The 26,231-nt window shown below is 41.3% G+C and overlaps 1 protein-coding gene across 2 annotated transcripts in view; it reads right to left on the minus strand.

Annotated features, from left to right (window-relative positions):
* The window catches only part of LTBP4 (latent transforming growth factor beta binding protein 4), a 197,227-nt gene that overhangs the window by 4,795 nt on the left and 166,201 nt on the right, over positions 1-26,231 (minus strand). For both annotated transcript variants that reach the window (XM_063431084.1, XM_063431085.1), the window contains 16 exons: positions 24,422-24,550; positions 22,959-23,084; positions 22,329-22,448; positions 22,099-22,221; positions 21,434-21,559; positions 17,210-17,332; positions 16,796-16,927; positions 11,521-11,643; positions 10,764-10,895; positions 8,583-8,726; positions 8,292-8,495; positions 8,063-8,125; positions 7,178-7,306; positions 6,224-6,367; positions 5,976-6,128; positions 3,503-4,039 (listed from right to left, as the gene is read on the minus strand). In XM_063431084.1, the coding sequence (XP_063287154.1) occupies positions 3,503-4,039; positions 5,976-6,128; positions 6,224-6,367; positions 7,178-7,306; positions 8,063-8,125; positions 8,292-8,495; positions 8,583-8,726; positions 10,764-10,895; positions 11,521-11,643; positions 16,796-16,927; positions 17,210-17,332; positions 21,434-21,559; positions 22,099-22,221; positions 22,329-22,448; positions 22,959-23,084; positions 24,422-24,550 (2,508 nt within the window). The remainder of the gene's footprint in view (positions 1-3,502; positions 4,040-5,975; positions 6,129-6,223; positions 6,368-7,177; positions 7,307-8,062; positions 8,126-8,291; positions 8,496-8,582; positions 8,727-10,763; positions 10,896-11,520; positions 11,644-16,795; positions 16,928-17,209; positions 17,333-21,433; positions 21,560-22,098; positions 22,222-22,328; positions 22,449-22,958; positions 23,085-24,421; positions 24,551-26,231) is intronic.

Below are 26,231 nucleotides of genomic sequence, written 5' to 3' on the forward strand. Positions count from 1 at the left end.
ATGTTGAGATGTTATATTGGTTTCACTGGTAAAAATAAATAATTGAAATGGGTATATATTTGTTTTTTGTTAAGTTGCCTAATAATTATGCACAGTAATAGTCACCTGCACACACAGATATCCCCCTAAAATAGCTATAACTAAAAACAAACTAAAAACTACTTCCAAAAATATTCAGCTTTGATATTAATGAGTTTTTTGGGTTCATTGAGAACATGGTTGTTGTTCAATAATAAAATTAATCCTCAAAAATACAACTTGCCTAATAATTCTGCACTCCCTGTATTGGAATAAAGTTTTTAGAGAAATTCTGATTAGCAGGTTTAGATGTTCAAACATCTTGTGACAAACTGCCATTTGCCACTGGGCATTGGAGAGGAATTATTGCTAGCCTCCTGCCCTGCGACTATGGCCCTGGAAGGTATTGCCCTTTGAGACTTGTATTTGGGCCCAATGGATGTTTGTATGCTGTTCCTGGCCCTTTAAATACTTGGGAGCAGTGTTCCAACTTTTAAACTGGCACTTCGAATGCAGTCGAAGTGCCGAAGCCGTCGAAGTGCTGAAGCCGTCGAAGTGCCGAAGCCGTCGGAGTGCCCGCCATTACAGTCGAACACGTGGCGGCGGCCATTTTAATCCAGTCGAACGCGGTGAGCTGTACCTTCCCCTACCTTCGACATTGCGGCTGGAGACTAAGTCCCGTTCGAAGATTCGAACACACGTTCGAACGAGACGTTGTCATTTCTGGGTGTAAAACAGACCTCTGGTAGACACTATAACACCACGGAAACAACCCCGGTTTCACTTCGACACTTCGACAAAAGTCATAGTGAGTTCGACGATTCGAACGGAGCCTTCGGATGGGACTTTGTAACTTTTCAGGGCAGAAATAGGAAATCGGTCATAAAGGACTTCCAGCTAACTCTTTAACCCCTGGATGGAATTAGCTGAATTTTGGATATGTGTGTAAGTAAAGTATGCTGATTATTAATGTGTTTTTATGAAGATTGTATGCATAGTTTTAGAGTTATAGAAATGTATGTTTAAACTGTATTTTATAATTGGGTTACCTCTCAGGCTAAGGGGAGGGAATCTGTGGGAGGTAACCATTGTGTGATTGGGTAATGTTTAATTGGATGTGGGCGTCTCCCTTGCAGGGGAGAATTGCATAAAAGCAGAGTGTGTGTAATTAAAAGAGAGTTCTTCTTGACCCTCAATACGTAGCCTTGTCTCGTTATTGGAGGGAACTACTATATCACACTGGGGATTGCTATGCTCTGCATACTCCCTTGAGCTTGAATCACTTAGCTCTTTTAAGAGCTGTTCCTGTTATGCTCTCCTTGGAGGAGAGGTCTTTCCCACACGGTCCTGAATGCTGGAGGTTCATTCAGGGTGGAAGGAAGACGGCGCGGCTCCAGTTAAGCTCAGGCGGTTGTGGAGTCTGGGGTGGTTGTGGTGTCGTCTGCAGTGCGTGGAGTCCTCAGGAAGCGCTAGGAGCATCCGTCAACGGAAGGTCGTCCGTTACACATCTTATTTCGTCTTCTCTGATTGGCTCATTCTTCAAGCCAACCAGTTTTCAAAATGTTAGTTCTAGCAAAGCTGGTTGACCATCATAAAAATTGCAGTTCTACTACAGATAGGGGTATTAACCATTTGGTTACGTTAATCAAGGCCCCCATGGTTGGGGGCCCAGGGGGAGACAAGAGGCTGGTGCCCATTTTCTTTTATGACAATCCCCATCACGCTGCTAGGCAGTAGGGGGTTGAGGTGGACCAGAGACAAGCTCACACCTATTCTCATTATATTTATACTCCATTCCATTGCTCAGGGCTATTTAGTGGACATGCCCCCCACCTGTGTCATGTCAGGAGGGGGTTAAGACAAGACATTATCCGCTTGATAGTTATAAGTGTAGTTGGTATCATGCAGATATACAACTAAAACAATCCCGATGGATAAGCAGGTGGGGTGGGTGGGGACCTGAGGGGGCATTACCAGTATTGCGACCTGCGTCACTAGCTATGCCCATAATGGGAAAAGGGGCAAAAGAGATGCCAGCACGCAGCCTTCAGGACCATGTAGGGCTATGCTGCCCGCTATCTGCTCATAGAGAAGATTAAAACCATTCCTACTCTACGAGAAGTCCTCATTTCTGCTTTGAGCAAATGATGAGAGGGAGCAAAGATGGGAACTCTCCTGGCTGGCTGGCTGACGGTCAAAAGATGTAACCGAGAAGGACTACAAAAGTGTTGCTCTCTCTTGAAATCAGCAGTTATATAAAATAAGAGAAAGGGGACAGGCTCTTAAAGCAGTTCAGAAACCTAGAGTGTTTCGGGATTTTCCTTTAACAATAGTAAACCCCTTAAGGATGGAGCCAATTGTCCAAGTTTTGACCAAAACAAAACCTAGAGTTTGAGCTATATGTTTGTTCAGCCATAACTTACCTCTTTCATATTAAGGGCACCCACATTGAAGTTGCTGTTTAGTGGAAAAGTAAGTGCCCTGGATCTTGTGTATTATATAAATTGCCCCCCAGCATGTTCAGGTGAGTGCAGCCCCCTGGTTTCATATATATATATATATATATATATATTTGGGAGTCCAGCCAACTCCTTGGTTTTGCACCCCTCCCTGTCACAGGTGCTTCATCCCAGGGCCCTATTTAGCCTTGTACTGCAGAGAGCCCCAGATGGAATTTCGTCCCCAAGTAAGTGGGTTATTCGCATAAGAGCAAACATTAGGCTGTTCGAGTAGGACCTGCCAAGAATGGGGTACGTTGATGGTGTGGCAGGCTTATGCAATGTATGATCATATAATGTAACTAAACCTCCATTATTTTTGCCTAGATTAGGTGTTTAAAAAAAACAAAAAAAAAACATAATTTAATATGAAAAAAGTTCTGCATGACATTTTAACTGACAAGTTCTGCATGACATTTTAACTGTGAATAAAACACACATATTTGTATACTGTGATGTCTCACAAGAACATTGATGCCCCGTGTACAGGTTTCATGGGGTTTTGGAAAGTTACAGGGTAAAATAAAGAGTTTGCAAATTAAAGTCTCTGGTGTTTCTGCTGGGCTGTCATAAATTTATATATATACTGTTATACATTATGCTGTTTTATTTATATACAAACTGTTGCCAGGAACCTACACTCCAGAGTCCAGGAGTAGTGATGCCTGGTGCTGGTCCACAAACATAAAGTAGTATGTAATAAAAACACTTGTGGGACTTGAAGTCCAGATTTAAAATAAAACATGAGTTTTATTTGGCTTTACAAATAAAATGTCAACGTTACAGGTTTTATCGGGACAAACGTCATGTGGTCCTCTTGAGTTTATCTCTATTGAGCTAAACAAACCAGGAAGTAACAGGACCCGTTGTATGATTGACAGCCAGGGGGTGTAACCAGGTTCATTTATAAAATGTGATATTCACTTTGAATTCTAACTTTAGTGATTAACCCTGTATAACACATGTAATATTTTTTGGCTAATTACCTTCGTATGCTTCCCTCAAGCCTCCACGCCAGTTGGACTGAGGAGCAAGGCTTTCTGTGTCCCGACTTCCAGGTCTCCATGGCTGGCTCTGCCGGCCATCGTCTGATCCCTGCCCAGGAGTGTTGACTGGACGTCTGGGCCTGGAGATAGGAGACGATGGGCCTCTACGTGAGTCATACACAACATCCGACCTTCTGTAGGGTGGCCTTAGATCATCTATGGCAGGATCAGGGTAAGAAAGGTCTGACTCAAAGTCAGGTGACTCAAAAGGTGGGAGGCTGTATGACGAATCTCGAGGATCGTAGCTTGATGATGATCTAGAGCCATATTCCAAACCACCTCCAGGTGCTGATGGGTAGGCATCATAACCAGGCCTCACTATCCTGGAAGGTGGGTTGGCATACGCATCAGGGCCGTATGGAATCCCATATGGAGGGCCATATTCTGGTCCATATTCACTGTAAGGATCGGATGGTAACGAAGCGGGATTCCCAAATCCTGGACTTCTGAAGATACTACACAGAGATTCGAAATCATCTGAGGGGGAGAGATAGGAAAAACCAAATCAGACATATTGGCTAAATGTATTTACCAAGGATGAACAAAAGGGGCTGAATATGGCTTTATATCTACAGAGGCTAATGTATAAAGCGATGGCCTGAAGGTAGGCTGAGCATCATGGGAGATGTAGTTTACAAACATCTGGAATGACAAGGTTAGCCATCACTGGTTTAAATAACCCCTGACCTGGTTCATCAGGCAGTGGCGGAACTCCTGCTAATGCAGCCGGCCCTCAAGCAAGACGGCATATCAGGTGGCCTGTGCACTTAGAGTCACACAATGAATATTGCTAAACACGGCTTGTTCGGGCGCCGCAGTCTTTTAATAGCGCAACTGGGCATCTGCCTGTCCGCAGCCTGGGAGGAAGTGAGTGCCTCTCACCTCCTCCCAGACACAGGTAGAGCGCCGCGCAGGACGGGGAGAAGAGGCACAGGCTGCAGGGAGGAAGAGAACAAGGAGAGAGAGCTGCTCCAGCCCCACACTCACATCATCCTCAGCCCTGCAACCAAACCCCAACACTACATACAAACACATCCCTGCAATCAAACACGAACTCTACATACAAACACATCCCTGCAATCAAACACAAACATTACATGTAAACACACCCTGCATTCAAACACAAACACTAAATGCAAACACATCCCTGCAATCAAACACCAACACTAAATGCAAACACATCCCTGCAATCAAACACAACCACTACATACAAACACATCCCTGCAATCAAACACCAACACTACATGCAAACACATCCCTGCAATCAAACACCAACACTACATACAAACACATCCCTGCAAACAAACACCAACACTACATACAAACACATCCCTGCAACCAAACACCAACACTACATACAAACACATCCCTGCAATAAACACAAACATTACATACAAACACACCCCTGCAATCAAACACAAACATAACATGCAAACACATCCCTTCAATCAAACACCAACACTACATACAAACACATCCCTGCAACCAAACACCAACACTACATACAAACACATCCCTGCAACCAAACACCAACACTACATACAAACACATCCCTGCAACCAAACACCAACACTACATACCAACACATCCCTGCAATAAACACAAACATTACATACAAACACACCCCTGCAATCAAACACAAACATAACATGCAAACACACCCCTTTATTAAATTGCCAAAATTGTATACAAACAGCCCTTCATTAAAACACCAACGCTACACACAAATGCACACTGGCATTTAAAAGCCAACACTACATATAAGCACAACCCAGCATTACATTTATACGCGCACTGCTCAAATATACAACCCTGCAAGGATGGGCAAATGGTAGATCCACAACTTTCATAGCAAAGCTGAGTTGTACGACAGATCGGGATCTACGGTTTGGCCACCCTTGTGTAAGAGGGGGCCCAAAACAATTTCATTCACCAGGGCCTTCTCTACATTAGTTCCACCGCTGTGATCAGGTGTAACAAGAGACCAAGTCACACACACGTCAAATCTCTAAATATTGCATGCAGTCTCCTATACTCTGAGAGAAGGAATCCCCGATCCCAACGCCTGAGCTAAACAGAGTGTTACACAAAGAGAACAGCAGCTTGCATTTACTTGTTTCTTCAGAATCCCGGAGGGAAATGCTTGTTATCTGCTCCTACCCACATTTGTGGGGATGTGATTGAATTTTCATTGTAATTTACAATAAAGAGATTCCTGGAAAGTGTCTCTTCTCTGTAGTTTGAGTGTCTATCTAGCCGGCAATCTTTCTAAATTTTGGGATATTGGAGCGTCTGGAAACCGATTATTATTATCATTATGGTGAGCTAAACTGGGATTTACCAGCCACTGTGCATGTGAGCCCTGGGGTCTCTCTCCAAGTTTAAGTAAGTTACAAATACAGTGAGTCCTTACCTGAATCTCTTGCTGGGCAAAAAGCGCAGTCCATTCCCCAGGCGTCACCATACAGACAGCAGCACTCGGTGTATGTTGTCTGCCTGTCCAGTAGGGGGCGACTACAAATCAAATTCGCCCCAACCTCTTGCCAGCACAATGCGAGATTACTCTCTAAGAGTAAACAGAGAAATAGATGGTATGTATTAATCAGGGAGATATATAAATATACAGTACATTCCATAGAACCCGGACCATCCCTCACTTACCGATAGACTGGCTGGAGTTGGAGACACACCTCCGTTGTGATGCATCCAGCACCAGCGGGGGACTGCAGGTACAGTGATAGGAACCCACTGTGTTCACACACTGAGCCCCCTCGCAAGCCTCTTCTTTCTGGCATTCATCATTATCTGTGGATGGATCAGTTCTGCTTACTAAATTATACAATTTTTATAGGTTGAATAAATAAACATTTAAAAGGACAGAGAATTCCACATGTTAAGGAATTCATTCACTAAAGATTTCATCTGCAGATGGAAATTTAGCTGATAATGTTTTGATTCCGTTTTCGGTTTATAACTCTTTCACCAATTCTGCTATTATTATATGGGTCCAGAAAACTATAAAAATAAAATAGAATTTAAAACACAAACAAACAGAAATTCACTAAATAAAAAAAGGAATTCCCGAACAGGAGTCCAGCTGGAGCTGACTAGCCAAGAAATTGCTGTGGAACGAATTTCAGAAAAAGAACAAAAAACTAGCTGGTGGGCTGCATGAGCTGCTACAATATCTATTAGCCAGGAGGGGGCAGTGATGCACCTCCTCATCTCTCACCACATCGGCAGCAGGTGAGCACCTACTAAATGAACCCCAACTAGGAAGGAGCTTCTTAGGGTGAGAAAATGATGGTGGGTGGAGTAATTTACATTTGAGGCAGCAAATGGCCCTAGCCATGGCAAGGTGCCAGAATACTACAGCGTCCCAACACGCAAATCTGTGACAACACAGAGAAAGCGTACGTATTACCGGTACCACAACGCACAGACTGGAAGCCATATCGAAATAGCTGAGCTGGTAACTGCTGCTGTGCTGGAGATTTTTGCCAAATCAGATATTTTTGTTTAAAGCATCTCAGTGTAATATGCTGCTTAGTGAATAAGCCTCATATTGTGAACTTAATAGGGGGTACCTGCGTCAGCCCCGCCCCTATGACTTACCAACGCACTCCATTCGGTGTAGATCGTAATAGTAACCATTAGCGCAGTAGCAGGCAAACAACGGCACTTTATTAACACAGATTCCATCTTTGCAGACTTGGTTTCGGAAGACTTCACATTCGTCAATATCTGTCAGAGAAACACGTATCACCACCATATGGACCAACACAATTACCATAAAACAGACCGAGAGCTTTTCACCAACGCCTCACTTTTCAAACAATGTTTAATGAAAGATGTTCTAGGTCTGTTCAAGCCGACAGCGGCCCTACTCATAAACAAAGCGTTAATTGCTACAGTGGGAACAGCTGGGAGCTGAAAATACTTTTCAAAGAATTTGGGGATCCAAACTTTTAACTCACTTTGTATTACTAAAAATTCACTGGCCTTCTGCAAGAATTTGGTGTAAGTGATTCGTCCAAATCAAATTCCTGGCAATCGTCAGACAAATCGATTCTGAATTGATTTGTTTGTATACCCATTGTACAGCGCTGCAGAATATGGGGGCGATTTCTGGGGAATTTCCAGCAATAAGTTAATGTTCTTGGAGAATACAGTGAGGGATTCACAGATTCCATTTAACGCTCAATGAATCTGATTTGAACAGCTTGCTCAATCATTTCTAAACGTGCTTCACCATCGCTGCTGGACTAACTAAACAAACAGGAATATTCAGGTGTCACTTCTCATAACCCATATTAAAACTACACTCATTTATGAGCTACAAATATTATTAAATATATCCTATTATTGTCTAGATTCCTTTTTTAACTCAGGAATTAAGTTGCCCCCGGTGTCGATGTTTGTTATTTACAGGGTGATTGAAAGGTTCCGTTAGGTACAAATAGTGGGCACAGTGCAATGTATTGGCAGATAACTACTTACCTTTATACCCCTGTCCTGTTGCAATATACCCCACACCCTCGGGGCACAGCTCCTGGTACTCCACTGAAAAAACATCAAGCGTATTAGCACCTAGTCTCGCATTATATAAGATTCATGAATAGAAGACTTTCATCTACCTGTAAAATCTAGAGTTCAGGTAGAGCTACGTCTATTTTTAGTAGTAGTTTATAAATGTTACAGTAAATTTCTGCCCCCCCCCCCCACTCACCTGAGTCGACCTCAGGACATCTCTGAAACTGGCAGTTCCGTCCCCATCCTTTGCCAACGCTGCAGCAGCATTCTGAATGGGTTACATTTCTTGCCAGGACATTTTGACAAACATTAGGGTCTTCAAGGTTGTAGTAGCATTCATTCTGGCCAGACAATGGTCCTGACGGTAAGATTCGGGGTGAGCTGGGACGTTGAGAAAACACTGAGAGGAAAGAAAGAGTCTCAGAACGTCTGAAGATTTAATGAGAATGCCTGTAGCGCAGTCTGAAGGAAGACACAGGTCCCTTACCTGGGTCTCCAGTTCGTAAACATTTCCCGGACATGGGGTCGAATTCTTCGTTGGTGTTAGGACAGATGCAGAAGAATGATCCATCTGTGTTCTGGCAAAGAGCTCTCCCACACACCCCTTGGAGGGTCAGACACTCATTGATATCTGTAACATAGAAGCATCATTAATGACTTCATATACCTGCGATAGGTAATCCAACAAGGGTACGTGGATTAAACTCTGCGGAACACAGACAGGTGCAGACAGAGCTAACAGAGAATAACAGGCTTCTAGGAGATATTAAACAAGAGATCCCACTTGTCTACAAATTGCGCCATTTAACAAAAACATTGAAAATCACCTATAACTAAAGATTTAGCATTCGATATTACATTCCAGCTCAAGTAATAAATTTGACAGAAAAGGGTGGGGCTTATAATAATGATTGGCAGGGAGCTAAGACAGAGTTTCTCAGTTTCAGGATAGAGTTAAATAGAACAGTGTGGATTTATATACTGTATATATCTTGATATTGTCAGACTTCACAAACATACGTGTTAAATATAGCTAATAATATCACAATATAAACCATATACGTGTTAAATATAGCTAATAAATAATCATTATATAAAACATATACGTGTTAAATATAGCTAATCAGTAATCATAATGTAAAACATATACGTGTTAAATATAGCTAATAAATAATCATTATATAAAACATATACGTGTTAAATATAGCTAATCAGTAATCATAATGTAAAACATATACGGTACGTGTTAAATATAGCTAATAAGTAATCGTAATATAAAACATATACGTGTTACATATAGCTAATCAGTAATCATTATATAAAACATATACGTGTTAAATATAGCTAATAAATAATCGTAACATAAAACATATACGTGTTAAATATAGCTAATCAGTAATCATAATGTAAAACATATACGGTACGTGTTAAATATAGCTAATAAGTAATCGTAATATAAAACATATACGTGTTACATATAGCTAATCAGTAATCATTATATAAAACATATACGTGTTAAATATAGCTAATAAATAATCGTAATATAAAACATATACGTGTTAAATATAGCTAATCAGTAATCATAATGTAAAACATATACGTGTTAAATATAGCTAATAAATAATCATTATATAAAACATATACGTGTTAAATATAGCTAATCAGTAATCATAATGTAAAACATATACGGTACGTGTTAAATATAGCTAATAAGTAATCGTAATATAAAACATATACGTGTTACATATAGCTAATCAGTAATCATTATATAAAACATATACGTGTTAAATATAGCTAATAAATAATCGTAACATAAAACATATACGTGTTAAATATAGCTAATCAGTAATCGTAATATAAAACATATACGTGTTAAATATAGCTAATAAGTAATCGTAATATAAAACATATACGTGTTAAATATAGCTAATAAATAATCATTATATAAAACATATACGTGTTAAATATAGCTAATAAATAATCATTATATAAAACATATACGTGTTACATATAGCTAATCACTAATCATTATATAAAACATATACGTGTTACATATAGCTAATCACTAATCATTATATAAAACATATACGTGTTAAATATAGCTAATAAATAATCGTAATATAAAACATATACGTGTTAAATATAGCTAATCAGTAATCGTAATATAAAACATACGTGTTAAATATAGCTAATAAGTAATTGTAATATAAAACATATACGTGTTAAATATAGCTAATAAATAATCATTGTATAAAACATATACGTGTTACATATAGCTAATAAGTAATTGTAATATAAAACATATACGTGTTAAATATAGCTAATAAGTAATCGTAATATAAAACATATACGTGTTAAATATAGCTAATAAGTAATCATAATGTAAAGAAACATATAGAAGAAGAGAACAGGCATCAGATGTCAAAGATGAACAACCGCCTCATTTTATCACATGAACGGCTCATTAATCAGAATTGCAAGCCTTCCTGGTCTTACTTTAGATCCTCTGAGTACCAGAGGAATAATCAGCAGCGAATCCACAGCTTCTCCCCTTCTCCCAGGGACTTAAAGCCTAATCTATGCTGCATTAAAAGAGCCCAAACACGGACGTGACTAAGGACCACCCATGTCTTGTCCCCGCTGATGCTTCTACTGGAGCTCATCTCACCTGTGCATTCTCCCGAGGGCGAGAGCTGATAACCAGTCAGACAATCAGTCACGCACTTGAAGTGGCCCGGAGTGTTTTCACAATGTGATGCCCCACAGATCGAATTTCCATATTCCAAACATTCGTCAATATCTGCAAAATAACGTGATAGGAATAAATCTAAATTATTTGCATTATTGGGAGACATAGTCTTTTACCCTAGAGTGTCACAGGTACCTATCAACCCATATAGCATTAAGCACATCTATCATTAGAAGGAACCGAAGCTTTAAAGGCTGTCTATATATTGGTATTGGCTTGTTTTACATATCCCATGTATGTAGTGATCATGTTTAATGGGTTATTATTTGGAGACAATTTTGTGAAACAGATGTTGGAAAAGTTGACCGTAATGGATTTGAGTCTTTTTTACATTCCAGGTATTTCTATTTTACCTGATATCAAATGGAATTCTGATATCGAATCGCTGCATTTTGCTTAAAGGTCTGAATGGTTTATTGTAATTTTGACTTATTTTTAATTCAGATGGCTTTGTGGTATCGATACCATAATATTCTACCACCAGGCATCTGCTGCCACATCTTTACTATTATTTAGTCATATTCCAGCACAGAACGAAAATTATTTTGTATATTTTTGTAAAAGAGTGTCGGAAAAGTCTGTAGACAAAAATCATTTCTTGTGAAGGGAGTTACTAAGAAATTCTATTGGGGCAACCCATTTTGATAACAGTGTTAACCAGCTTTCAGTGACATACCAACGCAGTGCCCCTCGATAGACTTTTCGTAGCCCAAGTTACATGTACATCGGTAGGAGCCAATCACATTCTCACACTTTGCATTATCGCCACAAATCGTTGCATTGGAGCACTCGTTAATATCTGTAACCAGAATAAACCACACAGACTTTCATTAACTATAATATGGACTTTTAACACTCAGGACACACTTATAAGCATGTAATATTGCCCTGAATATGCAAGGGGAAGACGGAGGACCAACAGAGTGATATACCATTCTCACACTCAAAGATACAAGATGGAGGACACGCAGAGTAATATACCATTCTCACACTCAAAGAGACAAGATGGAGGACACACAGAGTGATATACCATTCTCACACTCAAAGAGACAAGATGGAGGACCAACAGAGTGATATACCATTCTCACACTCAAAGATACAAGATGGAGGACACACAGAGTGATATACCATTCTCACACTCAAAGAGACAAGATGGAGGACACACAGAGTGATATACCATTCTCACACTCAAAGATACAAGATGGAGGACACACAGAGTGATATACCATTCTCACACTCAAAGATACAAGATGGAGGACACACAGAGTGATATACCATTCTCACACTCAAAGAGACAAGATGGAGGACACACAGAGTGATATACCATTCTCACACTCAAAGAGACAAGATGGAGGACACACAGAGTGATATACCATTCTCACACTCAAAGATACAAGATGGAGGACACACAGAGTGATATACCATTCTCACACTCAAAGATACAAGATAGAGGACACATAGAGTGATATACCATTCTCACACTCAAAGAGACAAGATGGAGGACACACAGAGTGATATACCATTCTCACACTCAAAGAGACAAGATGGAGGACACACAGAGTGATATACCATTCTCACACTCAAAGATACAAGATGGAGGACACACAGAGTGATATACCATTCTCACACTCAAAGATACAAGATGGAGGACACACAGAGTGATATACCATTCTCACACTCAAAGATACAAGATGGAGGACACACAGAGTGATATACCATTCTCACACTCAAAGATACAAGATGGAGGACACACAGAGTGATATACCATTCTCACACTCAAAGAGACAAGATGGAGGACACACAGAGTGACGTACTGCAATCCCCCACTCACACATACAAGATGGAGGACACACAGAGTGATATACCATTCTCACACTCAAAGATACAAGATGGAGGACACACAGAGTGATATACCATTCTCACACTCAAAGAGACAAGATGGAGGACACACAGAGTGATATACCATTCTCACACTCAAAGAGACAAGATGGAGGACACACAGAGTGATATACCATTCTCACACTCAAAGATACAAGATGGAGGACACACAGAGTGATATACCATTCTCACACTCAAAGAGACAAGATGGAGGACACACAGAGTGACGTACTGCAATCCCCCACTCACACATACAAGATGGAGGACACACAGAGTGATATACCATTCTCACACTCAAAGATACAAGATGGAGGACACACAGAGTGATATACCATTCTCACACTCAAAGAGACAAGATGGAGGACACACAGAGTGATATACCATTCTCACACTCAAAGATACAAGATGGAGGACACACAGAGTGACGTACTGCAATCCCCCACTCACACATACAAGATGGAGGACACGCAGAGTGATATACCATTCTCACACTCAAAGAGACAAGATGGAGGACACACAGAGTAATATACCATTCTCACACTCAAAGATACAAGATGGAGGACACACAGAGTGATATACCATTCTCACACTCAAAGAGACAAGATGGAGGACACACAGAGTGATATACCATTCTCACACTCAAAGATACAAGATGGAGGACACACAGAGTGACGTACTGCAATCCCCCACTCACACATACAAGATGGAGGACACGCAGAGTGATATACCATTCTCACACTCAAAGAGACAAGATGGAGGACACACAGAGTAATATACCATTCTCACACTCAAAGAGACAAGATGGAGGACACACAGAGTGATATACCATTCTCACACTCAAAGATACAAGATGGAGGACACACAGAGTGATATACCATTCTCACACTCAAAGAGACAAGATGGAGGACACACAGAGTAATATACCATTCTCACACTCAAAGATACAAGATGGAGGACACACAGAGTGATATACCATTCTCACACTCAAAGATACAAGATGGAGGACACACAGAGTGATATACCATTCTCACACTCAAAGATACAAGATGGAGGACACACAGAGTGATATACCATTCTCACACTCAAAGAGACAAGATGGAGGACACACAGAGTGATATACCATTCTCACACTCAAAGATACAAGATGGAGGACACACAGAGTGATATACCATTCTCACACTCACACATACAAGATGGAGGACACACAGAGTGATATACCATTCAAACACTCAAAGAGACAAGATGGAGGACACACAGAGTGATATACCATTCTCACACTCAAAGATACAAGATGGAGGACACACAGAGTGATATACCATTCTCACACTCAAAGATACAAGATGGACGACACACAGAGTGACGTACTGCAATCCCCCACTCACACATACAAGATGGAGGACACGCAGAGTGATATACCATTCTCACACTCAAAGAGACAAGATGGAGGACACGCAGAGTAATATACCATTCTCACACTCAAAGATACAAGATGGAGGACACACAGAGTGATATACCATTCTCACACTCAAAGAGACAAGATGGAGGACACACAGAGTGACGTACTGCAATCCCCCACTCACACATACAAGATGGAGGACACACAGAGTGATATACCATTCAAACACTCAAAGAGACAAGATGGAGGACACACAGAGTGATATACCATTCTCACACTCAAAGATACAAGATGGAGGACACACAGAGTGATATACCATTCTCACACTCAAAGAGACAAGATGGAGGACACACAGAGTGACGTACTGCGACCCCACACTCACACATACAAGATGGAGGACCAACAGAGTGATATACCATTCTCACACTCAAAGAGACAAGATGGAGGACACACAGAGTGATATGGTAATTCTCACACTCAGATTCAAGATGGAGGGCACACAGAGTGATATACCATTCTCACACTCAAAGAGACAAGATGGAGGACACACAGAAGGACGTACTGCAATCCCACACTCACACATACAAGATAGAGGACACATAGAGTGATATACCATTCTCACACTCAAAGAGACAAGATGGAGGACACATAGAGTGATATACCATTCTCACACTCAAAGAAACAAGACGGAGGACCAACAGAGTGATATACCATTCTCACACTCAAAGAGACAAGATGGAGGACACACAGAGTGATATACTATTCTCACACTCAAAGATCCAAGACGGAGGACACCCAGAGTGATATGGTAATTCTCACACTCAGATTCAAGATGGAGGGCACACAGAGTGATATACCATTCTCACACTCAAAGAGACAAGATGGACGACACACAGAGTGATATACCATTCTCACACTCAAAGAGACAAGATGGAGGACACACAGAGTGATATACCATTCTCACACTCAAAGAGACAAGATGGACGACACACAGAGTGACGTACTGCAATCCCCCACTCACACATACAAGATGGAGGACACGCAGAGTGATATACCATTCTCACACTCAAAGAGACAAGATGGAGGACACGCAGAGTAATATACCATTCTCACACTCAAAGATACAAGATGGAGGACACACAGAGTGATATACCATTCTCACACTCAAAGAGACAAGATGGAGGACACACAGAGTGACGTACTGCAATCCCCCACTCACACATACAAGATGGAGGACACACAGAGTGATATACCATTCAAACACTCAAAGAGACAAGATGGAGGACACACAGAGTGATATACCATTCTCACACTCAAAGATACAAGATGGAGGACACACAGAGTGATATACCATTCTCACACTCAAAGAGACAAGATGGAGGACACACAGAGTGACGTACTGCGACCCCACACTCACACATACAAGATGGAGGACCAACAGAGTGATATACCATTCTCACACTCAAAGAGACAAGATGGAGGACACACAGAGTGATATACCATTCTCACACTCAAAGAGACGATGATGGAGGACACACAGAGTGATATACCATTCTCACACTCAAAGAGACAAGATGGAGGACACACAGAGTGATATACCATTCTCACACTCAAAGATACAAGATGGAGGACACACAGAGTGATATACTATTCTCACACTCAAAGATCCAAGACGGAGGACACCCAGAGTGATATGGTAATTCTCACACTCAGATTCAAGATGGAGGGCACACAGAGTGATATACCATTCTCACACTCAAAGAGACAAGATGGAGGACACACAGAAGGACGTACTGCAATCCCACACTCACACATACAAGATAGAGGACACATAGAGTGATATACCATTCTCACACTCAAAGAGACAAGATGGAGGACACATAGAGTGATATACCATTCTCACACTCAAAGAAACAAGACGGAGGACCAACAGAGTGATATACCATTCTCACACTCAAAGAGACAAGATGGAGGACACACAGAGTGATATACTATTCTCACACTCAAAGATCCAAGACGGAGGACACCCAGAGTGATATGGTAATTCTCACACTCAGATTCAAGATGGAGGGCACACAGAGTGATATACCATTCTCACACTCAAAGAGACAAGATGGAGGACACACAGAAGGACGTACTGCAATCCCACACTCACACATACAAGATAGAGGACACATAGAGTGATATACCATTCTCACACTCAAAGAGACAAGATGGAGGACACATAGAGTGATATACCATTCTCACACTCAAAGAAACAAGACGGAGGACCAACAGAGTGATATACCATTCTCACACTCAAAGAGACAAGATGGAGGACACACAGAGTGATATACCATTCTCACACTCAAAGATACAAGATGGAGGACACACAGAGTGATATACCATTCTCACACTCAAAGAGACAAGACGGAGGACACACAGAGTGATATACCATTCTCACACTCAAAGAGACAAGACGGAGGACACACAGAGTGATATACCATTCTCACACTCACACATACAAGATGGAGGATACGCAGAGTGATATACCATTCTCACACTCAGATTCAAGATGTATCTTTGAGTACGAGGATGGTATATCACTCTGTGTGTCCTCCATCTTGAATCTGAGTGTGAGAATGGTATATCACATATAAAGAGAATAACGCAGTTCTGCAGAGGGGAAACATGTTACCTGCGCAGTCATTTGACGCAGTACGTCTGTATCCACTATCACACTCAGAGATGCATCGGTAGGATCCCAGTGTATTCTCACATTTTTGAGTCCCGCAGATAGATGCTTCTCTCTCTTGACATTCGTCAATATCTGGGAAGAAATTAAGTAGTGAATCTGGCCTATTAAAGCCATGTCACGAGTGCGCTGAATCTGAATTAACAAGTCAGAGCAATTTAAAGACTATCTAGAAATCCAGTCCAGAGCTCCAGGCAGTCTCACTGGGCCCTCTGCCCACTCTCAGTGATGTGGATAAGTGCTGTAAGTGGGTCCGCATCTTGCATGCTGTGCCCTACTCTACCTAAACCATCTCTGGCCGGAACGGGCTCTGATTGGCTGTGTGAGGCTGTGCCCGGGTTCCTGCATGTATCTCACCTGCACAGGTTGCCTTATTGGCAGTGGCTCTGAATCCTCTGGGACAAACACATTGGAAGGAGCCCTGGGTGTTGCTGCATCGTCCGCCCTGGCAAAGCGTTCCAAGCTGACACTCATCTTGATCTAATTTGGGGAATTAAAAATAATTACTTCAAGTCTAGATCACGGGTACGCAGCCTTTTTGTAGTACTGTGCCAAAACAAGATCTTGAAGTCCCTTGGTGTGCCGGGCCTATTTTTTAAACTTAACCCCTTAAGGACTGGACTGTTTTTGCGATGTTGTACATTTGCGACCAGGCCTCTTTTTACACTTTTGTGGTGTTTGTGTTTAGCTGTAATTTTCCGCTCTCTCATTGTTCCCATACAAATTATATATTGTTTTTTTCAGGACAAAAAAGGCTTTCTTTACATACCATTATGTATATAATCTCATGTAATTTAATTTAAAGAAAATAAAAAAAATGTGATGAAAAATTGAAAAAAATATTTTTTTTTTACTTTTACTTGAAAAATCTTTTACTCATCTACCAAAGCGAATAAAAAAACCTGCTAAATGGATTCAAAATTTTGTCCTGAGTTTTAAAATACCCAGTATTTACATGCTTTTTTGCTTTTTTTGCAAGTTATAGGGCTATAGGTGCAAGTAGGATATTGCGGTTTCAAAACACACATTTTTTCATATTTATCAATAGTGACATTGTAACACTATTATCTGTCATAAATCTCTGAATAACACCCCACATGTACATTTTTTGTTGTTAAAGTAGACAACCCAGGGTATTCAATATGGGGTATGTCCAGTCTTTTTAGTAGCCACCTAGTCGCAAACACTGGCCAAAGTTAGCGTTCATATTTGTTTGTGTGTGAAAAAAGTAAAAAACTAAATTGAACGCTAATTTTGGCCAGTGTTTGTGACTAAGTGGCTACTAAAAAAGACTGGACATACCCCATTTGCAATACCTTGGGTTGTCTTCTTTTGCAAATGGTATGCCATCATGGGGGTAATTCTCCTTCCTGGGCTACAATACGCTCTCAAAGGCAACATAACCAACCTGGCAATTTTCAATGTAAAAATATTTGACCCATATATTTGACCCTGTAACTTTCAAAAACGCTATAAAATCTGTACATCGGGGGTACTGTTATACTCGGGAGACTTTGCTGAACACAAATATTAGTGTTTCAAAACAGGAAAACGTATCATAACAATTATATCATCAGTAAAAGTGCTGTTTGTGTGTGAAAAATTCGAAAAAAGTAACTTTCACTGACAATATCATCGCTGTGATAGGTTTTACTGTTTTGAATCACTAATATTTGTGTTCAGCGAAGTCTCCCGAGTAAAACGGTACCCCCCATGTACAGGTTTTAGGGTGTCATAGAAAGTTACAGGGTAAAATACAGTGCTAGCAAATTAAATTCTCTGGAATTTCGGCCTGGGTTGTCAGGCAGGTCCCCCAAATTGCAATCAATAAAATTACTTAATTATGTAAAAATATTACATAAATACACACGTAGAATTTAAATATATATGCATAATTATATATTTGAAGTCTACGTGTATATTTATATAATTATTTATATAATTTTGTATATGGACAAATGTATATTTCGTATTATTTTTATTATTTATATATACATAGATATATATACACAATTTCATTCTAAGTGTATTTTGATATAAATATATATTTTAATATCAAAATACAGTTAGAATAAAATTTCATATAGATATATAATTTAAAAAAAAAATATATTATTTAAAATTTTTTTTATTTAATTTAATTTACTTATTATTTGTATTTTATAATAATATATATATATATAGTTATTATATATATTATATATATTTGTGTGTAATTTAATTATAAGTGTATTTTTATATTAATATATATATTAATATATATACATATTAATATAAAAATACACTTAGTATGACATTATATATATGATATATAGACATATATTATATAGATATAATCTATGTCTATATATCATATATATACACACATATATAATTATTATTATTTTTTTTATTAACATTAACTTTATTTTTTATTTTTATTTTACACTAGCAGGGAGACTGCCTGTCAGCACGTGATCGCTCTGTTGAGGAGGTCAGGGGTCCTAATTCTGGCATGTGTGTGTGGATGATATATGTGTTTGGTGGTGTGTATATGTGTGTGTGGATGATATATGTGTTTGGTAGTGTGTATATGTGTTTGTAGATGATATATGTGTTTGGTGGTATGTAAATGTGTGTGTGGATGATATATTTGTTTGGTGGTGTGTATATGTGTGTGTGGATGATATATGTGTTTGGTGGTGTGTGTCTATGTGTGTGGATGATATATGTGTTTGGTGGTGTGTGTATATGTGTGTGGATGATATATGTGTTTGGTAGTGTGTGTATGTGTGGGGCTGCTTGTGAGGTTATGTGTGTGTATGTGGATTGTCATTGGTGTTGTGGTGACTGTGTGTGTGTGGGCTATTTATATTATTTGTATAAAAGGAAGGCTTTTTTTGCAGCTCTGTGTATATCTAGCAGTGTGGGTGGCTTCTCTGGGATACAGTGGGCAACGGGTTTGCCAGCTGCAGGTCAAAATCTGTGATACCTGCTGCGGGCTGCTCTACTCCAGTGCAGGTTCTCGTTCATAAGTGTTGGGATGGAGTGATCTGAGATCACTTCCTCTAAGCGCTGAAATGGGTAAATTAAGGATTGCCCCTCATCACCTGCAATCACCACTAGCAGATATCTGACAGGCCCGTGCCTGTTTGGCTTTGGCAACTTTGAGTGCTGTACATGGCACATGTGCCATAGTTGGCCTACCCCTGGTCTAGATCTTTATCATTCCTTCCTGCCAGTTATAATCCCTAAACTGGAGATTCCCAGTACGGACCTTGCCACAACTACACATTATGCCACGCAGCTACAAATCGTGACACACAGCTACACACCATGACACACAGCTATACCGTAACACACAACTACACCGTAACACACAACTACACACAATTATACACAGCTACACATTGTAACACACAGCTACACACCGTGACACACAGCTATACACTTTGACAAACAACTATACACCATGACACACAGCTACACACTGTGAAACGCAGCTACAGCTACACACCATGACACACAACTACACACCGTGACACACAACAACACACCGTGACACACAACACACAGTGAAACACCGATACACATCGAGACACACAGCTACACATCATGACACTCAACTACACATCATGAAACACAGCTACACACCGTGACACACAGCTATACCGTAACACACAACTACACCATAACACACAACTACACACAATGATACACAGCTACACATTGTAACACACACCTACACACCGTGACACACAGCTATACACTTTGACAAACAACTATACACCATGACACGCAGCTACACACTGTGACACGCAGCTACAGCTACACACCATGACACACAACTACACACCGATACACACAGCTACACACCGTGACACACAGCTACACATCGTGACACACAGCTACACATCATGACACACTAATGGCACAAAGCTACACGTCATGACTTGTCTCGTATTTACACAGAGGCAGAAAGATTTAGCTAAGCTATTGCTGGTCACACTATGAATGAAATTGGGCAGACTGGATGGGCCGAATGGTTCTTATCTGCCGTCACATTCTATGAAATAGGCTTATTTTACTCTAACAATAATATACTCTCCAGAAAGCATTACATGGTTTTCAAATGAAATTATAATTAACCTGAATTTAGAGACTGGTGCTTTAACGAAACATCTTTAAGAGATTTATTAGGAATTGGTAGCAGATGTTTTGGGAAGACAAGAGGTAAAAACACAATCCTGCTCCTATTACCAAAACTAAATGTAATTGTGTTCATTTATTCCATTAAATGTAATTGTGTTCATTTCAGATTCAGTGTGGAGTTAGGTAGCCGCGGTGTCCGGTTTTAATCATTTCTTTGATTGGCTAATGTTCTTTCAGTAGTCGTTACTGTATCAGAGAATTTTCTAGAACTACAGAAGAATGCAACTGCAACTTCACAACAACCACCACAACTTAATGCTGAGCTTGTAAAATGTCCTGAAGCGCTGTGATGTCCAGCGCCACCCATCCTGTCATGTTATTCCTCATTCTCTCTCTTTCCCCATTTCCCCTAAGCCCTTGTTATCACTCTATTGGTCACTGTGAACATACCAATGCAGGAAGTACCACCAGGAGACAGCACGTAACCCTCGGCACACACACACGTGTAAGAACCTTCCGTGTTCTGGCACTCCCCGTGTGGGAAGCAATATTCACCTTCCAGACACTCATTAATATCTAAAGGGAAACAACGTTTTCAATTGTAAGATTTAACGGACCGTCATGTTCAAATCTTATCATTCTAATTTTATAGAAATATAAACAGAACTTAAACAGGTCCCAAGAGGGTTAGACCCATGATTTCCTCTCATTCTCTGTGTACCCCCATCCAAATTTTAAAGATCTTTCAATTCAATGCCATGCAGAGACCTTGTTTAGACTGGAGACCTTTCTATAAAGCTCACAGAATCGGTGGTAGCCCATAGAGGATACGGACCGGCCGAGTGATCGGGGACTACTGAGCGATACGGAGCATTCAGTGCTCATTAATATTCAATATTTATCAATGATGTTTATACAGTGTGTATTGTTTATACACATAGCAATAATCTTCTATACGGATACATTCACTTTACGTCTTCCCTTCCTGTAATCACACCGCACTTTCCTAAGTTGCTTTCTTGTAATTTGGAATTAAATAGATGTTTTGTTTGGCCATTGTGGAGCGCTGTGAAATATGTTGTTGCTTTATAATAAGAAGAACTGCTTCCTCTGACCTGTACAATTAGTCCTGCGACTATCAAGTTGAAATCCGGGAAAACATTCGCAAATAAAGGAGCCCGCGGTGTTGATACATTTCCCGATGGGTCCACAGACGGACTGAATGCACTCGTCTTGATCTAGAAAGAAATACAAAGAGTGGGAGACTGGCGTGGGGACAGAATCTCTGCTACAAACAGATTCCCAACATCCAATGAGCCCTGAATTTCAGAACGTTGGTACCCACCAACGCAGCGCCGGTTCTGAAGTTTGTACCCAGGAAGGCAGGGGCGGCATTCGAAGGACCCCAGAGTGTTAACACATTCCTGCCCAATACAAACGGCTGGATTCTCACATTCATTGATATCTGGTAACATAAAGGAAACAGACATTGGGTATTAGATATGGAACCAGACATACTATAAATTCTAATGACAGTGACATGTTTAATGGTCAGTCCCTCCCAGGGTCACAGTGTACTAATGACAGTGACATGTTTAATGGTCAGTCCCTCCCAGGGTCACAGTGTACTAATGACAGTGACATGTTTAATGGTCAGTCCCTCCCAGGGTCACAGTGTACTAATGACAGTGACATGTTTAATGGTCAGTCCCTCCCAGGGTCACAGTGTACTAATGACAGTGACATGTTTAATGGTCAGTCCCTCCCAGGGTCACAGTGTACTAATGACAGTGACATGTTTAATGGTCAGTCCCTCCCAGGGTCACAGTGTACTAATGACAGTGACATGTTTAATGGTCAGTCCCTCCCAGGGTCACAGTGTACTAATGACAGTGACATGTTTAAGGGTCAGTCCCTCCCAGGGTCACAGTGTACTAATGACAGTGACATGTTTATTTCCTTAGTCTGTCCTTACCAATGCAGTCACTGCCTTGTGGTGTCATCCGGTAACCCAATAAACAGGAGCAGCGGTAACTTCCGGGAGTGTTCTGGCATCTACCAGAACCGCAGAGACGAGGTGTCTGGCGACATTCATCTATGTCTGTGTTGGGGAAGACACATATTTGGCATAAAACAAATGCATATATATGAAAACTGTTTTGTTTTTTTCTGAGGATGATGGGAGTCACAGTTTATGGCATATTCCATGGAGGTCTGATGATAGCCATAAACCCCCTACTCTAATCCCTATTCTAACCCAAATAGTACATTTGAATGAGTAGAACCAATTATGAGCTATTAGCATGATTCTAGTCAATCTCCTATAGACTGTAAGCTCGTTTGAGCAGGGCCCTCTTCAACCTATCGTTCCTGTGAGTTTTCTTGTAATTGTCTTATTTATAGTTACATCCCCCCACAGTTTATAATATTGTAAAGCGCTACGGAATCTGTTGGCGCTATACAAATGGCGATAATAATAATACTGAAATGATATCATACTCGAGTAAAAAGTCCACGTGTAGAATGGAATTACACTATTCTATAGTCAGTATTGCAGCAGGACGCCCACAATCCCTAAATATAGCATTGAGAACAAAGTAAAGCGGCACTGTCATGCCCAAGTAATCTTTCCCCAATCGCTTCCTTTTTCTCTCTCAGAATCTGTTCGTCTTTTCTTCCCATCTGATCTAGTTTTCTTTAAAAGGAGGAGCCTAATTCAGCTCCATTTCCAGTGGTCAAAGAAAATTTTCCCATGATACTCACCCTCCTCCGTGTTGCTTCATTCACCTTTTGAACATCCTGTCATGTAGACTAGGGGGCTGGAGAATTCACCATATTTCGTCCTTACAGAATGTGTACAATTTGACCATTCGTGTTGAGACGAAATTCTGGCATTTTTTTCTATTTGGAATTTTTTCAAAAATAATGCAATTCCAATCCGATACTTGCTGCGGCTGCATCTTGCAGCTGCTTAGCAGATAGTCCCCTAATTCCAATAATATTAGGGAGCTATTTACTAAAAAGCGTAAAGACCAAAATTGATCTTTCAGCCAACTTTACTAAAACTAAGTAAAAATGTGCAGCGGGTGGGTGACTTAAGTGACCAAAGGAGGGTGACACCTATTGTCTTCCCTCATCTGGCCCCCCACCCATGATCGACTGGTGTGGGTTTCAAGTGACAAAAGGGGAAACACCTATTGTCTCCCCCTGACTCCCACCTATGAGTGGCAGGTGGGGGCCCTAAGTCACAAAAGGGGACACACACTATTGTCTCCCCCGCACTGACCAATACCCATGAGCGGCGCCTTGGGGCCCTAAGTGACAAAAGAGGGCGGACCTATTGTCTCCCCTCCGGCTTCACCCATGAACGGCGGATGGGGGCCCTAAGTAATACCCTTCTAGTGTTATTGTGAAGGAGTGAAATGAGCATTGACTCACCTTGGCAATCTGTGCCCTGAGTATTTACAGCAAATCCTGCTGGACAGACACATAGAAAGCTTCCTGGAGTATTTTCACAGCGGCCATTCTGGCACAAACGTCTTGTGGTTAGACGGCATTCATCAATGTCTAATAAATATGAGATATAACATGCACAACACACAGTAAGTCCACGAGTGTGATCTAGATATAAAATTCCATTTGGTTCAACCACTGGTTGAATGGAGTCTGGAGGATGGCGAAACGCCCCGGGTATGCCAGGTGCAGGACTAAGCTTAAATTTCAAATACCGCCTTAAAATAACGACAAGGTCCTTGACACATGAACATATATCTGTAATTACATTCGTGTATCCATTCACCTGTCCATTCATCCATCCATCAATCCATTCGCCTGTCCATTCATCGATCCATCAATCTATCAACCCATTCACCTGTCTGTGGCGGGATCGCTGCCTGTTCATTAATTGCTATGAGATATTCCCTGTGTTTTCCCCTGTATTGTGTTGTATTCGTGTGTTTGACCTGCTCCCCATTCGGGAGAGCTCAATGCGAATGGGCTCCGTCCGCCTCCCGAACAGGGACCACCACGAAACCTCATTTAGAATGTTGTCTTAGAACGTTCACACAACGTAAGGACGTGTCGAAACCACAATCTGCAAGGGAAGCCTCACCGCGTGCCGACCCTGGGTGGTAGCCGTTCGTTAGATGAACGCCGCCTAGGGGGAACATTCGTGGATTGCTTCCCACCCTGTTCGGTACTCGAACGGGGACCTCCCCCGTGCCCCTTGGAATGTTCACACCAATCAATTAGAACTTTGGCAGCTTGCAACATAAGTGTGAAACCGCAAGGGAAGTAATTGATGAGTGCTTCCCTGGGTGGCCGCCGTTCGTATGGACGAGCGGTGGCCAAGGGAAGCATTCTTACCCCGAAAGGAGGCACTTCCCTCGTCTGGCTTCACCCATGTACCCCACGAGTGGAGGCAATTAACGTTCTGGAGGTCCCTGAGATTGGTGAGGACAATGGCGGTTTGGCGGACTTTCTGTGACTGGGAGTCACAGAGGCGGGAAGCTTTCCAGCGCTGGGACTCCCAGGTACAGAGGTTCATGGGATAAAGACCCCCATGTCACCGGAGGTGGGAAACCCTGAGGATGGGTGGCGGGTACAGGGGACAAAGGGACTAGAGTTCCGGTTCCGTCAGGAGACCCCTGGGAGAGCGAGGACCCTGGGAGGGGACACTGAGTGGCGGGAACTGGGGACAAAGGGATTGGGGTTCCAGTTCCGTTATGCGACCCCTGGGAGGGGGAGAACCCTGGGAGAGGAACATTGTCGTTAGATGTGATCCACCCCTTGCATGGTGAAAGTATAAAGCTGAGTGTGGCCAATAAAGTAGTTGTTGTACCCCCAGGACTGTGTGTCGTTCCGGTTACTGGATGGGAAAAGGGTCTCTCCGTACTATAACTGATTCCCTTCCAGGGATAAGACGTGGCTGAACAAGGACAACTGGGCGAGTTGTCAGCAGGCCCGCTACACTGTCCATGCATCCATACCTCCATTCATTCATCCATTCACCTGTCCATTTATAGATCCATCGATCCAAACACCGGTCCATTCATTCACCTGTTCATTCATTCACGCATCCATCCATTCAACCTGTCCTTTTATTGATCCATCAATCCATTCGACCTGTCCTTTTATTGATCCATCAATCCATTCACCTTTCCATTGATCCATATATCCATTCATAGATCCATCCATTCACCTGTCCAGTCATTGATCCATTAAATCCATTCACCTGTCCATTCATGGA

This window comes from Pelobates fuscus, chromosome 9, assembly GCF_036172605.1.
Source record: "Pelobates fuscus isolate aPelFus1 chromosome 9, aPelFus1.pri, whole genome shotgun sequence".
NCBI classification, from domain to species: domain Eukaryota; kingdom Metazoa; phylum Chordata; class Amphibia; order Anura; family Pelobatidae; genus Pelobates; species Pelobates fuscus.